Source organism: Neolamprologus multifasciatus, chromosome 10, assembly GCF_963576455.1.
Source record: "Neolamprologus multifasciatus chromosome 10, fNeoMul1.2, whole genome shotgun sequence".
Lineage (NCBI taxonomy): Eukaryota > Metazoa > Chordata > Actinopteri > Cichliformes > Cichlidae > Neolamprologus > Neolamprologus multifasciatus.
Window position 1 is genome coordinate 7188338 of NC_140448.1, and position 14015 is coordinate 7202352.

Sequence of the window (14015 nt, forward strand, 5' to 3'; positions counted from 1 at the left end):
AGGAGAGAGTCAATCAGCATAGAGTCCCAAGTTAAAATGGCCAATTTAACAACAGTTATTCAGCTGGAGCTGGTAGCCATTTGCTAGGTGTCCGCTCTGCTAGTTATTATTAATTTCTGGCTCTCTTCCACAGTGTGTCTTTTATCCTGTCTCCTTCCCCTTAAGATCCCAACCAGTCGCGGCAGATGGCTGCCTGTCTCTGAGCCTGGTTCTGATGGAGGTTTCTTCCTGTTAAAAGGGAGTTTTTCCTCCCCACTGTCGCTTGTTGGGGTTTTCTCTGTATTTTTGTAGGGTTTTGAAGCAAAAGTTATTGTGATTTTGCGCTATTTAAATGAAACTGAATTAAATTTTGGCTCAAAAAAACATTCTCTATGAACTAATTTTGTTAAGCTTCCAAATATGCGGCGTCTCCTCACTGAAACATGAATCCATCGGCCTGTGTTGTGCTGGTCAGTGGCACAACATAAGCTAATTTGCCTTCTGCTTTTAGTCCCCCTTGCCAAGAATTGCATATCAACCATAGCGATGTCCGTAACAGATCAATTTATTATTAACAATCACTGTTTTGGTATAGCGTACTTCAGCAAATGGAGTAAAGAAAACACAGATTAAAGTAAGGTCTAACTAACAATCGCAATAAAAAGAAATAAATAGAAAATAATCCGATTAAGGTCTAGTAATTCCATGTTCATATGAATGCATAACATCTACAGTATAAGTTAATAAATTGAAGCTACTGTATAAATACATCACTAGCATGCACAAGATTGTATTATGGAGACTATTGGAGCAGTTATCATCTTACACTGAAGAAACAGTATAATAGGCAAGTGCATTTTCTCGACCAAGAAGAAACTGAAGACAAAGTAAATCCACAAACCTCATGTCTGCTTTTACAGCTTCCACTTTAACAGTGCATGTGCTCTCTGTCCACAGATCATGCTCGGTTCACTAATCGGGTCTGTGGTTCCAGGTGACGTTTCAGATCAGACCCTGCCAATTGTTTTGAAGACAGCATTACTTAAAGGTGAAAATTGATGGTATTTTTCACTATCTCAATCAAATAGTTTCCTGACAAACAAAAGGAGCCGATAGAAGTAGTAACGACAATACTGACAATAAGAATTGGGTGTCCAAAAACAGTTAATTTATTTAACAAAGCACATCAGCACATGAGAGGGACAAGCTGCACTAAGTTTACTTTATGAATCTGTAGTTTTAGTTACAGTATGACCGTGTGACTGAGCAGGACACATACCTGACACAAGCAAACAGAATTTCTTTTGTTGTTGTTGTTTGTTATCAATAACAGAGACAACCTGCTTTTCACTCAACGACCATTAGCCCACGCATTGCAACTAAAGATGTCAGTACGTTTTTACGCGATGAAGTTCGACACCCCAAAAAAGCTCGTCTTCATCTCCCAACCCACCTGCTTGCTCTCTCTCTTTCTCTCCCTCCCCTTCTTTCACCAAGAAAGTTTGTGACATTCAAGGTTACTTCATTTTTCCCGCTGCTCAAGCATCGAAACTGAATATTCTGTATGCTCCTCCCTCGTCGAATATAGCAAGACAGCTCAGCTTCATTTGCACAATGAGACCAGTCTCTGCCAGTGTGAAGGTATCAATACCCAATGGTCACACTGTGATCAATGGCATACCTCTTGCATCTACAAGTGTTATTTTGGCAAATGCTGCAGAGGCTATCAAGGAGGGGGGTTCTTTCTTTTATTGTTTTTTTCTTTAACTGTAGGTTATTTCTGAAACTAAAATTCCTTCATCTGCCTACTTTTTTTTTCACTTTAAATCTGTGGAAAAATAAAGAACTGCAGCCGCGTCAGCAACCATCGGCTTCAATAGGCCGCCGAGGTTTCACCGCCCCCCCCCCCCCCCTCCCCAACCCACCCTCCCTCTTTTTTTTGTTTTACATTTCTAAGAACATTTTAACTATTATTATTATTATTTTTGTCATCATTTGTGAGCGCGTGTGTTTGTGTTGTTTTGGCAGAATGGGGTTCTAAACTCCTTAGTTGTTGCCCTCTCCTCCCTCGTCGTCCTGCTGGTCGCTCGTCCAGAGCGTCAAGTTGTCTCGTAGCAGCTGCATGATGAGAGTGGAGTCTTTGTAGGAGTCCTCGTTGAGGGTATCCAGCTCGGCAATGGCGTCATCGAAAGCGGTCTTGGCCAGGTGGCACGCCTGCTCTGGTGCGTTCTGGATCTCGTAGTAGAAGACAGAGTAGTTAAGAGCCAGGCCCAGGCGGATGGGGTGGGTTGGCTGCATGTGCTCCTTGCTGATCTCGTGGGCCTCGCTGTAGGACTTCTCAGAGGACTCCACCACCGAGGCTCTCTTCTCCCCCGTTGCAACCTCGGCCAAGTAGCGGTAGTAGTCGCCCTTCATCTTCAGGTAGAACACTTTGCTCTCGTGCTGCGTCTCGTTGCAATTCTTGATCAGGTAGTTGTCGAGAAGGTTGAGCACATCCTGGCAGACGGACTCCAGCTCCTTCTCTATCTTTTCCCGGTAGGCTCGCACCATCTCAATCTTCTTCTCATTGCCGTCAGCTGATGTCTTCTGCTCAATGCTGGAGATGACGCGCCAGGATGAACGCCTTGCCCCAACCACATTCTTATAGGCCACAGAGAGGAGGTTCCGCTCCTCGTTGGATAGTGCTTCATTCAGCTCTGTGACCTGGAAAAGCAAGAAGGAAAATGAGTTGATGGATTTTTTTCAAGTATATGAAGATGACTCAACAGCTGATATAATTTTAACAGTAAAAACTTGATTATTTGTTCACTTGTCAAACTAAAACAGTCACAAGATGCCCACCAACTACATCCCAATACTACAGCCGCTGGATTAGCAAATGAAACCACGCCTCCAGCATGTGACATCACCCTGTGAGGTAACTGCTCATTGGCTATCAGCAGCTCTGAAAGCTGGTTTTGTTTGGTTTTGACAGGCCTGTGTCTGGCTGGAGGATTTAATCCTTTATATCCCACAGAGACTGTGCAGCTGAGGCATCTTTACAGACCTTTCCTAAATATAAAGCCTGTTGTTACTTTCTTTTTCAGCACAGAACAGTTTCGTGAACGTAACAAAGCAGCGGGGCAGTGACCAATCACAGTGAGCAGGCCTTCACAATGCCTTTACTGAACACCACACCGGTTACCATACAACTGATGGGACTTACATGCATACAAATAGGGAAACCTCAGACAGATTTTGTGCATTTTAACACTCACAGTTGTAGAGAAATTTCTTTGGACTACTAGTGTCTTTTCTGTACCAACGTTTAAGGCAATCCATGCAAACACAGGCATTATCTTCATTTGTTGTGAATAATTTCCAATATTTTATTAAAAATACAAGTGGTCAGCCTCATAATAAAAGACAAACTTCCTAGCTGTCAAAGTAATTTTATGGGATTCATCCTCTGGGGATTAGGATTGTCTGTAGAAGGCACACAAGAACAGAAAATATCTTGTCTACACCCTGACTTGGTTGGTGTGTGAATGTAAGGTGACACACTGTTGCCACAGTGTTAAGAAATTAGCATGTGTCAACTGCATAGTAAAATGTGTTCTTCAGAGATTGCGTAAGTGTGTTTGTCAGAGTACACACAATGGGGTCTTGCTCAGCAGCACTGAAAGAGTGGAAAGCTTAACCCTTTGACCTTTGTGGTTCATCACAGTCACTATGAGCTAACACCTCTGTCATATGCACAACAGAACCTCCAAGCCTCGGTGAACTGTTTCCACCTTTACGTTTACTCTCAATTTCACTGTAAATTCTCTACCTTGTTAATCCATGAAGTAGCCATAACTCTGGGTTGAATTTTAAAAGGGAGGGAAGGGAGGGTGAAGGAGCAATCTGTGATCCAATCTCCAGTTTCCATGGTGACCACAAAATCTGCTTCATTTATGAGCGCCTTTGTTTTTCGTTTATAAATTATATCTCTGTTAGAGAAACTGGCCATGAGCTGCTCATGGTGAGGATGCTGCCATGGTTGATGATGTAGTGAAAGCTACAGCATGTTAGGGATGAGTAAAAACGGTTAAAACAAAACATTAAATAATTGTTTCATGAAGGGTCAGAGGATGGCGACTGGTTTACTGAACACATTAATGCTGACCAAAGGATTCTGGACAGCCCCATAAACCTTCCTTTCTCCCATTAGATCAGATGAAACAGTTACAAACAAACAAAACAATGTGCAGAGCACTTTAAATACCAATTTCAGTCAGCAGGGCAGATAAATATATAAAAAAGTCTGAATTGAAGTGATGTAACTCAGCCTTGCTCGGAATAACAATAACTTTGCGTTCCATTGGCATTTCATGCTATTTTAATAATCTCTCATCCTGTTTTATTGTGCCACCATAGCATCAAGCTTTACGTTTTTATGGCAAAGCTAAACATCAGTATGCAATCGTTCCACTAGCAGAGCTTTACAGGTGTAATCTTGTTCACTAAGGAGTGTTTCTACACAGGACAAACATTACAAGTGTCATAAATGAGACCTCTGTACTGTGAAAGAATGAAGACAGGGAAACAATAAAAGGACAGAGAGTACATAATGATCCCACTTATAAGAACAGGAGAAAGCTTTCCCAGCCTTCTGCCCATCAGTCCTTCCTTAACACACCCTCAACACTCTTCCTCATCCCATTAATTTACAATTAGCGTATACAAGTATCTGACCAACAGTGAATGCAACCAGCAAGAGTGGGTCACTGCTGGAGCAGCAGAGAAGTCAGAAAAATAAGGCCTACCCAATCAGTCTGTACAAACATGGCTGCCTTTGTTTCAGGAGGCTGCACAGTGATCAGAAAGCCCTGACGGAAGCTGGGGTGTGGGGATGACAATGGAGCTCTGTCTACCCATAAAGCTCATCAATCGCGCCTGCTCTCTCGTGACTCGTCCTTACACAAGGCAGTAAAAGTCCCAAACAACTGCGTGTTAATGCAAACAAAGGCCAGGCAGAACAATCGATAACTTCCTCTTTGACAGCTCTCCGTGAGGCTGTTAATATCACAGAGAGAGCTGTGGGGCCGTGAGGGTGTTGGGCCCAAGTAGAATCTGGGTTCGAACTTGAAGCTCGAACCTTCCATTTCCATTTTAATAGCTTGCAATCCCACAGATTCCCATTTTCCCTGTTACCCCATGCCTTACTTCTGCGTTTTCCTTTGCTCATTTGCTCCCCCTCATAACTCCCCTAACCTGATGTGACAACCCCCCCTTCTGACCCTCTTTCAAGCAGGCAAACACAAAGGCGCCATGGACCACCTGACGTCATTGGCAGAGTGAATAGGGTTTGCCAATTTAGCCACAAAGAGCCTGGTGCTAAGAAGTTGTGGTGGGGGTGGGGGGGTGGGGGGTGTCTCAGTAGTAATAGTGACAAGGGCATGTCAAGTAGCTCTTTGTTACTATGTTACTTGCATATGATATTTCTTTTCCATAAGTATGGCTAATGTTTGTATCCAGCTATATCACAGAAAAAGAATCGATCATGCAAAAGGAATAAGAAAGATGGGAATAAGAAATATGTAGGCTAGGGACTAGGATGGAGGGATGCCAAACACTAATTAATGTAATTTGGGGCTTCTTTGTTATAGTCACAGAACGGGCAACACACAGCATAACCAAAAGTGAAGGAAAACATTGGCTTAATTGGGTACTAACACACATACACGTGCCCATTATTACAGAGTAATTGCTTATTAAATAAATATAATAATAAAATGTATCTACGGGATGAAACTGCCAGTTGTCTCAGGTGTTCAAAGGTGAAATTCAAGCTACAAAAGACGCATGATCGTGGTGTGGAATTACTAGAGAATAATATTCCTCTTTGACAGCATTATTGGTGCTAATAGGGCTGGCCTTTCTAAAGTCTTCATCCCTTTCAGGGCCATTCAGGCCCCCAACAAATAACCCGCATCAGGTTGTTGAAGCAGTAAAGACACAACTTCAGTAATTCTTTTAAAAATATGACATTTGCCATCACTATGATGATCATCATCATTTGTAACCTTGACAGGTTACACATCTAGATTCCATAAATTCAGAACACACAAACACACACAGGCAGAACTCTTTCCTGGTCGGTTTTATAAATATAGGCCTGGTAACTGTGTTGCTGACTGACACTGACTCTATCTCCATACAAGATTCATTCTACAGTATAACAGCAAAAACACGCCGACATGATGACTATAAACACCTTCAAGTGAACAGGAACTTTGAAGGAAAACACACCTGGTTTTTGCTGCCCTGGTTTTGGCATGTCTCTTTAAGCACCGGGTGATGAAATGTGATCCTAGAAGTCTGGTTTGTGTAACTGGTTAATGTGTATGGAGGCTTATCGGACCAAAAGGAGGCAATTTTACAACTCTGGAAAGCTCTTGGAGCAATAATGGGTCTTAGAAGAAAAAAAAAAATTATACTACAGGTCTGGGGTAGGCGTGTCAACGAGAGGCCTTACGATGCTCTAGCATTTTATGTCCCTGCTCTCCATTTGTCATACGTCTGTGGGGAAAAGTCGACATCAAGATAATAAGAAGCTGTTGAACTGCACACACTGGTGCTGATGTGAGAACAGCTCTGAGATGCTGTAAAATAAGCCTGATTATAGTGTATGTAGGTGGGTCCAGTGGGCGTTTTTCATAGTGCCTTTGTGACTCAACAGTGAGTCAAAACTCATTTCAGGCCATCCGTGAGTGTCCCAAGATGACTGTGGGTACGTTCATGATTGGACTGAGGTTTTGGAGTACGTTCTTACCCTCGAAAGAAAAAGAATAAGAACATGACACTTTCTATGCCAAAGACCTGAAGCAAAAACTACAAAATGATGATAAACAGGAAATGGTGAGTTACAAACATTTTGTGGGCTTATAAACCCAGGATGGATGGATGTAGTGGCATACACCATACACCAGTGGTGCCATGTTACCTCTCTCTACTTAGATTCAATGTAAAAATTAAGCAGTGATTAAAAGCAACCACTAAGGGTTTTGGAGAAGAATTTAAAGTGTCACTAGAAGTAGCGCTGCCACAAACTATTATTTTGATAGTCGACTAGTCAGATCATGCATCCATTGGACATAAAACGTACGGCTTATTGCACCAGCATGCATCTGCTCTTATATAACTATCATTAGCTTACAGCTATGTGCTAACTAAAAATAAAGACAAGTTGATGGTTTATTAAATTTTAATGAAATTTGCAGATTGTTTCGGTGAAGTTTAATAAACTCCTAGCTATTAAAATATAACGGGACACCGGAGTATATTCTCGAGCATCTCACACTTCTGATAATCAGTTGTCTGCTTGACGTTTATTCAGCTGTGTAAAAACTATAACTTTAATCTCAGCCAAACCGATTTACTCAGGAACAAATAAAATACTAAAAAAGCCAAACGATAACATTTTTAAGTTATCTAAGTGACTTATATATGTTTAACCTGAGTAGCAAAAGACGGCGGTGGGTTTGAAAACGATTTGCCGGGAGTCCGGTGTTCTCACGGCCTCTAGTGAGCCTTGCCCCCGGCTAGCTATCGAGCTAGTGGGTAACAGACGTCTCCGAAAACGTCGGCGCACTTTTGAAAATATGTGGTGTCTTGATAAACTGAGGTTTACACAGTTACAGTCTCGCCTGAAAATATGTTAAACGTTTATTTTCTGACCCAGAAAGAATAATAAGAGTAATATTAAAATTAACTAGCTGCCGCCATTGTTGGAAACTGAGCTGGGCTGCGCTATGAATTCTGGGACAAAGCTACTTCTTCTTCTTCAGGGTTTATCGGCAGCTGGCATCCTTGTACATGCAGTGCTGACATCTTCTGTTTCAGTCCGTTATTACACTCTTAAATCCTACTACTTATTCCTGCATCTTTTGTGATCTTACAAAGCTTCAAATGACGCATCAACTATTAAATCAGTCGTCGACGATTTTCGTGACTAGTCGACTAATCGTGGCAGCCCTAACTAGAAGGCAGCATCCAGAACATAATTCACGTTTTGTCTCGAAGGGACTGGCCTTTTAAAACGCCCAGAAGGACAGATACCTCTGTGTATTTAAGGGAAAACACCTTCTGTGAAGATGGAAGTTGTAATATCATGGTTTGTTACCACTGTTTTGACAAGTCAGACTCTTTGTAATAAGTACCAAAGTACATAATAATGATAATAATGTTACTGCAAATACCGACTGTAATTAAGAGGCAAAACTAGGGAGAAAAAACTTTTAAAAAATATATACTTTTGACCTCTGTAAGTAGCTCAGACTTTTGGAATATAATTTTTGACAGCTGTGATGGAGCCACAGATCGAAGCTTGAAGGTATACCAGAAAAGCAGCGCTCTCCATCAGTTTCAGGGCTGCTGCAACAACATAATTGTTGCTACCATTAGTAACTTACTGCTGGTCATTTAACAGAAAATGGGGAAAAAGGAAACGCAGTCAGAAAAAGCAGTTCAATAATAAAAAAAAATGCTACATAATTTTAGAATTAAATAGCTACTCTATTATACATGACTCTGGTCTCTGCCTCACCTCACCCCAACCTGTCATGGCAGATGTCTGTCCCTCTCGGCTGGAGGTTTCTTCCTGTTAAAAGGGAGTTTTTCCTTCCCACAATTGCCAAGTGCTTGATCATAGGGGGTTGCCTAATTGTTAGGATTTTCTCTCTATGTTGTATAGTCTTTACCTTACAATTTTAAGTGCCTTGAGGTGAATGTTGTTGCAATTTGGTGGTATATAATTGAAATTCAATTGAAAGTCATTGCTATTGTTATTGTAAAGTTATAAATGATACTGAAATGCGGTAATAGTCACGTTAACCAATTATTCTTTTTCATATATTTTGTTCTCTCTATTATCTCTGAAGAAATACAGGAGGAGGAACCGTCACTGCCTGTATGGACCAGGCTCCTTTCATTTACAGTATATTGGTAGTTCCGTAACAACAGCCTGTCAGTTTTACATACTGTGTATCACGCTGTATTTCTGCACTCATCCTAAAGTGAAAGTGCTCACCACCCGCAAAACAGAATGTATTTTTGCCCCCACATGATCTTTGGTTCTTCAGGATTACTTACAGCTGCTGCAGGTACAGAAAATGCTGAATAGAAAACATCTGTAATTTAGCAAGCGATTGTTTCTGGGGGGGAAAAAAATAATAAACCACAAGTCTTGACAGCTTTGCAGCCTAACCTCTTTGAAGAGCTCTGTCTTGCATGATTTGTTTATCGAACAGCAAAAGCTTTTATAGCCATTACATATTAAACTGAGGCACAGTGTATGGAGCAGCTGCAGCACAATACTTTTGCTAATGCACTGAATGGGGAATAATGGGCTCAGTTTATTAAGTGTGATGGAAGCCTTGGCTCTCTGTGCCATGCACTTCCTAAGACAAAGAAATAAGCTCTCCAACAGGGTGTGTTATGTTGGGGGGGGGGGGGGGGGGGGGGGGGGGGAGTGGAGGGAGGAGGCTTATTCAAAGTAATGGGGTCAAGTGAACACAATGTACAACTACCTATGGTGACTTGGTTAAATGCGCGTGTTAAAGTGCAGCAGCTCTAGCTGCCTGCCTTCTCAGGATTATGAAACACATACTGCATAAACATATACAGTATATATATTCATACACAGTAAACCAGGCTCTTAGCCACTGTTGCTATGTAACTCAAACAAAAGATGGCAAGGTCTTTCGGATCAACATTGCAAATCTGCAAATAAAATGGAAAAGAAAAAAGAAAAAAAAAAGTCAAATACGTCCATAAACTTGAGCAACCATGACGCCTGAGCTGATTGAAGCTACAAAACTTTTGGGCCAAAAGGGATTGTCACCGCAGCAGAAAGCAGAAGAAACAGAGCAAGGGAGAGAGAGCGGTTGACGCCCCTTTCAGACATGGCCCCTGCTTTCATTAACCTCAAGGAGTCTGAATCTCTTTCATGTCCATCTGATCGCCGTGGATGCTTCCCTATTTAAAAGTTATGATGACAATCAAACTGATTAACATTTACTGATCACTTAGAAAGCAACACAGGGCTCAGGCTTCGTGCAGCCACATTAATAGATGTGCATGTCTTATGAGTACAGTTGCTTCCATTAACATGAACTACGGCCATTATTATACACGGTTCCTCCATTTTTGCAGGTTTTCAAATTAATTGTGCAGATTACTTAAAATGGTTCATTTTTAATACTTTAATAATCTTTTGTAGTCAGTGAATGCTTTAAGACAGAAACTACAGATTTCCCTCCCCTGAGATGCTCTACCACTGAAAAACAATCTCTGCCCCTATCACCATCATTGATCAACACTAGAGACTGCCTTTGTGCCCATGCCATAAAACTACCTCCATCATGCTGATGTGGTATGCTCCGGACTGACAGTGGTCAACTTAGAAATTTTGCCATGTCTGTTGATTGAGGCTGTATTGGACTGACAAATTACAGAATTCTCGCTCCGCAAAAACATACAGACTTGAGTGGACATGTGAATTAAGCTTAAGTGATCAAAGAGATGAATATTTCCCGTGTATGAAAACAGGTTAAGAAAATTATCTCAAATGTAGCATTAGTTGTGTAATCTCTATTAAGTAATCTATTAATCAATTAATAATTAATATTTCTGATTAGCCACCACTGGCTAAATGTCAGTAATGTTATTGGATGATCTGATATCATCGTGTTGGTGTTGTTCCCAGATCATCATGAAAATGTTGTTCCAGGTTCAACATTGCAAGTGACCAATCACATTGTTGTGACGTTATTCTTTTGCGCGCCAAGCCATTCGTTTATTTATGAAATTCCAAAGTTGCAAGGACAATATCAATTCTACTCACCGTTTATTAAAGGGTTAGGGTTAGGGTCCGTTGATTGGCAGATAAAGGCGGTTTCTCGCAGCTTAAGTACAGTTTTTTGTTTTACGCCAGTTTTTCCCAAAGTCACAAAAGTATGACGTCACAACATTCTGATTGGTCACTTGCAATGTTTATCCTGGAGCAACATTTAGGATGATCTGGGAACAACACCAACACAACGATATCAGATCGTGCAATATTATCGGTGTTATGATTTAATAGTTTTATCAGCTCTGCATATTGTTCTTTGTGTGAGTCACTGTGTGGCACAGTGACAAACTTCTGTACTTCAGTGGAACAGGGGTTTTGTCACTATTACAAAACACAGGCGCCCATTGCAGAGTAACACCGGGTACTGTGTCATGTGTTTGTAGCATATGGTTATCGATGAGTACTTCAACATGACTCAAGAACTGTAATTTGTCTTGTTTTAAAGATTTTTTTTTGTCTCGGCTATGTGAATCTGACGGGCCGCTTCCAAATGGTGTGGTAGTTCTGGATCAGGGTAGCACCTAGGTTAAAAAATTTAAGAAAATAGTTTCAGAGACAACATCTAGCTCCATCATTTTTGGTAGGATTTCTGAGATCCTAAAATATGTCAAATTGCTAACACAGATTTATTGTATTATCTGTGATTATCCTATTTTTGTCAAATTAGGGAGACCTCATAGTTACTTTTTGTGGAGATGTTTTAGTTGGACTAATTAATGAAATAAGCTTCTCTGGATATGTTTAATTTCTTAAAAATCAACAGCTAGATTTATTGAAGTAATAACTTATTCATGTTGTAGAAAGTAGAACTGAAGCTGGGACATGCTGTTCTGTAATCCAATTTGAAGACAGTGGTGAAAACTCCCAACTGCAGCCCATAAACCATATCATTCATTCTGGTAGGGCCCAGCTCCTTAGCTTAAAGCCTGACAAATCCTCCCGGGGACGCACGTCGCGTCATGCTCCGTCCTTCTGGTTATTTGGTTCCGTTGCCACCGGGGCGGTTGCCATGCCTGCAGTGGCAAGGGATTCCCCTCAAACGATGGGCGAGGCAGAAGACACACCCCACTGCCCAGTGGTGCAGAGAGACAGGCTGGGTGAGGGGCAGCTTGTTCTCTCACTCTCTGACTCGGCACAAATGGGAAGGGGTGGAGCCCCCCTCTCTGGCACTGCCACTACAAGCCGGTCCTGGAGAGCAGCATGCAGCATGGCCTTTAAAACACTCTGACAGCTTACTAGTTGAGTCTTGGAGATGACGACCATGAATAGAAAGCAGCTCTGTTAACTGAAAACGGCCATAACAGATGATCATGTAGAAATGATCATGTAGAAATATGACACGAGAAAACTCTTTATCTCTTATCTTAAGAGCAAAAAAAGACACTAGCCATAATCTCCATGAGGATATTATGGCCGTTATTTTAAATAAAGCAGCTCAGGTCAACCCAGCATTCACTGACTTCTATTTCTCTGTGAGATGGCTCAGACTGCCCTGATGCTGTGAGATGCACTGCCAGTGAAATGGTGCACTACGGTTGGACCTGTGCTGCATCCTGGCAGATGCTGCGGCACGCCTCTGTGTGGGGAACCTGCTGTAAGAGGTCGAGGACGCAGGGATGCGGTTGCTACAGAAGCATCGACTGAACACTGGCGCCTCCATCACGCTCACGCGAGTGTGCATGTGCTGCAATATGGCATCTACCGAATGGATGATTCTGGAAAGCCGTCCGTCCACCGACACCCACGTCTGAAAGGTGGATACACTTCTGTGCGCCCCTTCTGCGCAAATCGATTTGCGAGCAACCTTCAGCCAACATTGCCCCTTTCTCACTGCGCCAAATGTGCAGAAGAGACGGTGCCCGAGAAGGAGGGGGTAGGGTATTTCACATTAAGTCGAGGGCTCTTTATTTGGTTTAAACCGGAACACGAGCAGCCTGCGATGTCACTCTCATCATCATTGGTACCAACCCAGCTCGTCCTCTGCTCCCAGACGATATGCGCATCTGTCGATCGGGATCCCTTTGACTGTGAACCCATGATTGATTCAGACAGATGATGACTCAGTGGCTTCTTATCGCCATTCTGCGACTCATTTCTCTCTCGGTTCTTGTTACAACCGGGCAGCCCGGCCGGTTATGAAGGAGCCTGGCAAAAGGCACCGCCCCAAGATCAGACAGTCCGCATTTCAAACGACCACAATCCACTACAGCACCCATCCGATACCCCCCTCCCCCCGATTTACTGTAAATCACCAATTTTCACTGAGCTTCGATGTATGTGATCAATTTCACTGATATATTTGCTGTGTGAACGGTGAACACAGGGCCTTACGGTGCTCTTCAAAATGATGTAGCCCAAATCTTTTTACAGCCTGTCCCTATCATACACACGGACGTGCATTCCTCACAAATGCGATCTTTTATCATAAGTTTCATACACCAATTGTCCTCGGCTTGTCCACTTAAGCCCAAATGTGCTGTGACACACAGGCACAGTCCCCTGCCCTACCGTTAGGTTTGTACAGCCTTGAAACATTTATCTCTCACACACACACGCACACACAGAGAGAGCTTGTTGAGGTTACTTATGACAAAAATGACAAAGAGAAAAGAAAGGTCATTACAGAGGAAGCCTACTTACCGATTTCATGCAAGCTGCCATATCATCATACCTCTCTGCCTGCTCGGCCAGCCTGGCTTTCTGCACCAGTTGCTCGCGGTCTACCATTTTAGAAAGAGGTCGTGCGTGTGAGTGTGTGGAGTGTTTCTAAACCTGCGTGTGTGTGTTTTTCGGAGATAAAATCGTAATGTGAAAGTTTTCAGTGCAGAGTAACAGCGCCGGGTCCTGTCGCTGCAGCTGCTGCCTGCTGTCTGTGTGCCTGCCGACGGGACACCCCTCCCCCTCCGAGCGCTTTTCCTCGATTGTGTCACCACCCAAAAAGGCGTGTCCTCGCAGAGTGATGTAACGACCCTGGCAGCCTGGAGAAACTGACAGTGCAGCCCGTTGCCCTACACTTGGGCTAGTCAGACTGCAAATGTGAAAAGAAGGTGATCTTTTTTTATTACGCAGAGTGCATCGTTGTTATGGAGCTTTCATCCCAAAAGTATAGTTTGATTGTCAGGTAGGAGAAAGTGCAAACTACCAGTAGAACACAAAAGCA

The 14015-nt window shown here is 42.5% G+C and overlaps 1 protein-coding gene across 1 annotated transcript; it reads right to left on the reverse strand.

The window, feature by feature from the left end:
• Positions 1-526: 526 nt before the first annotated feature.
• On the reverse strand, positions 527-13762 carry ywhag1 (3-monooxygenase/tryptophan 5-monooxygenase activation protein, gamma polypeptide 1). Its single transcript, XM_085174858.1, has 2 exons — positions 13496-13762; positions 527-2682 (listed from the first exon to the last, which is right to left on the reverse strand). The coding sequence occupies exons 1-2, from the start codon at positions 13580-13582 to the stop codon at positions 2026-2028; spliced, it is 744 nt and encodes a 247-aa protein (XP_085030984.1). The 5' UTR covers positions 13583-13762; the 3' UTR covers positions 527-2025.
• Between the last annotated feature and the right edge of the window lie 253 nt (positions 13763-14015).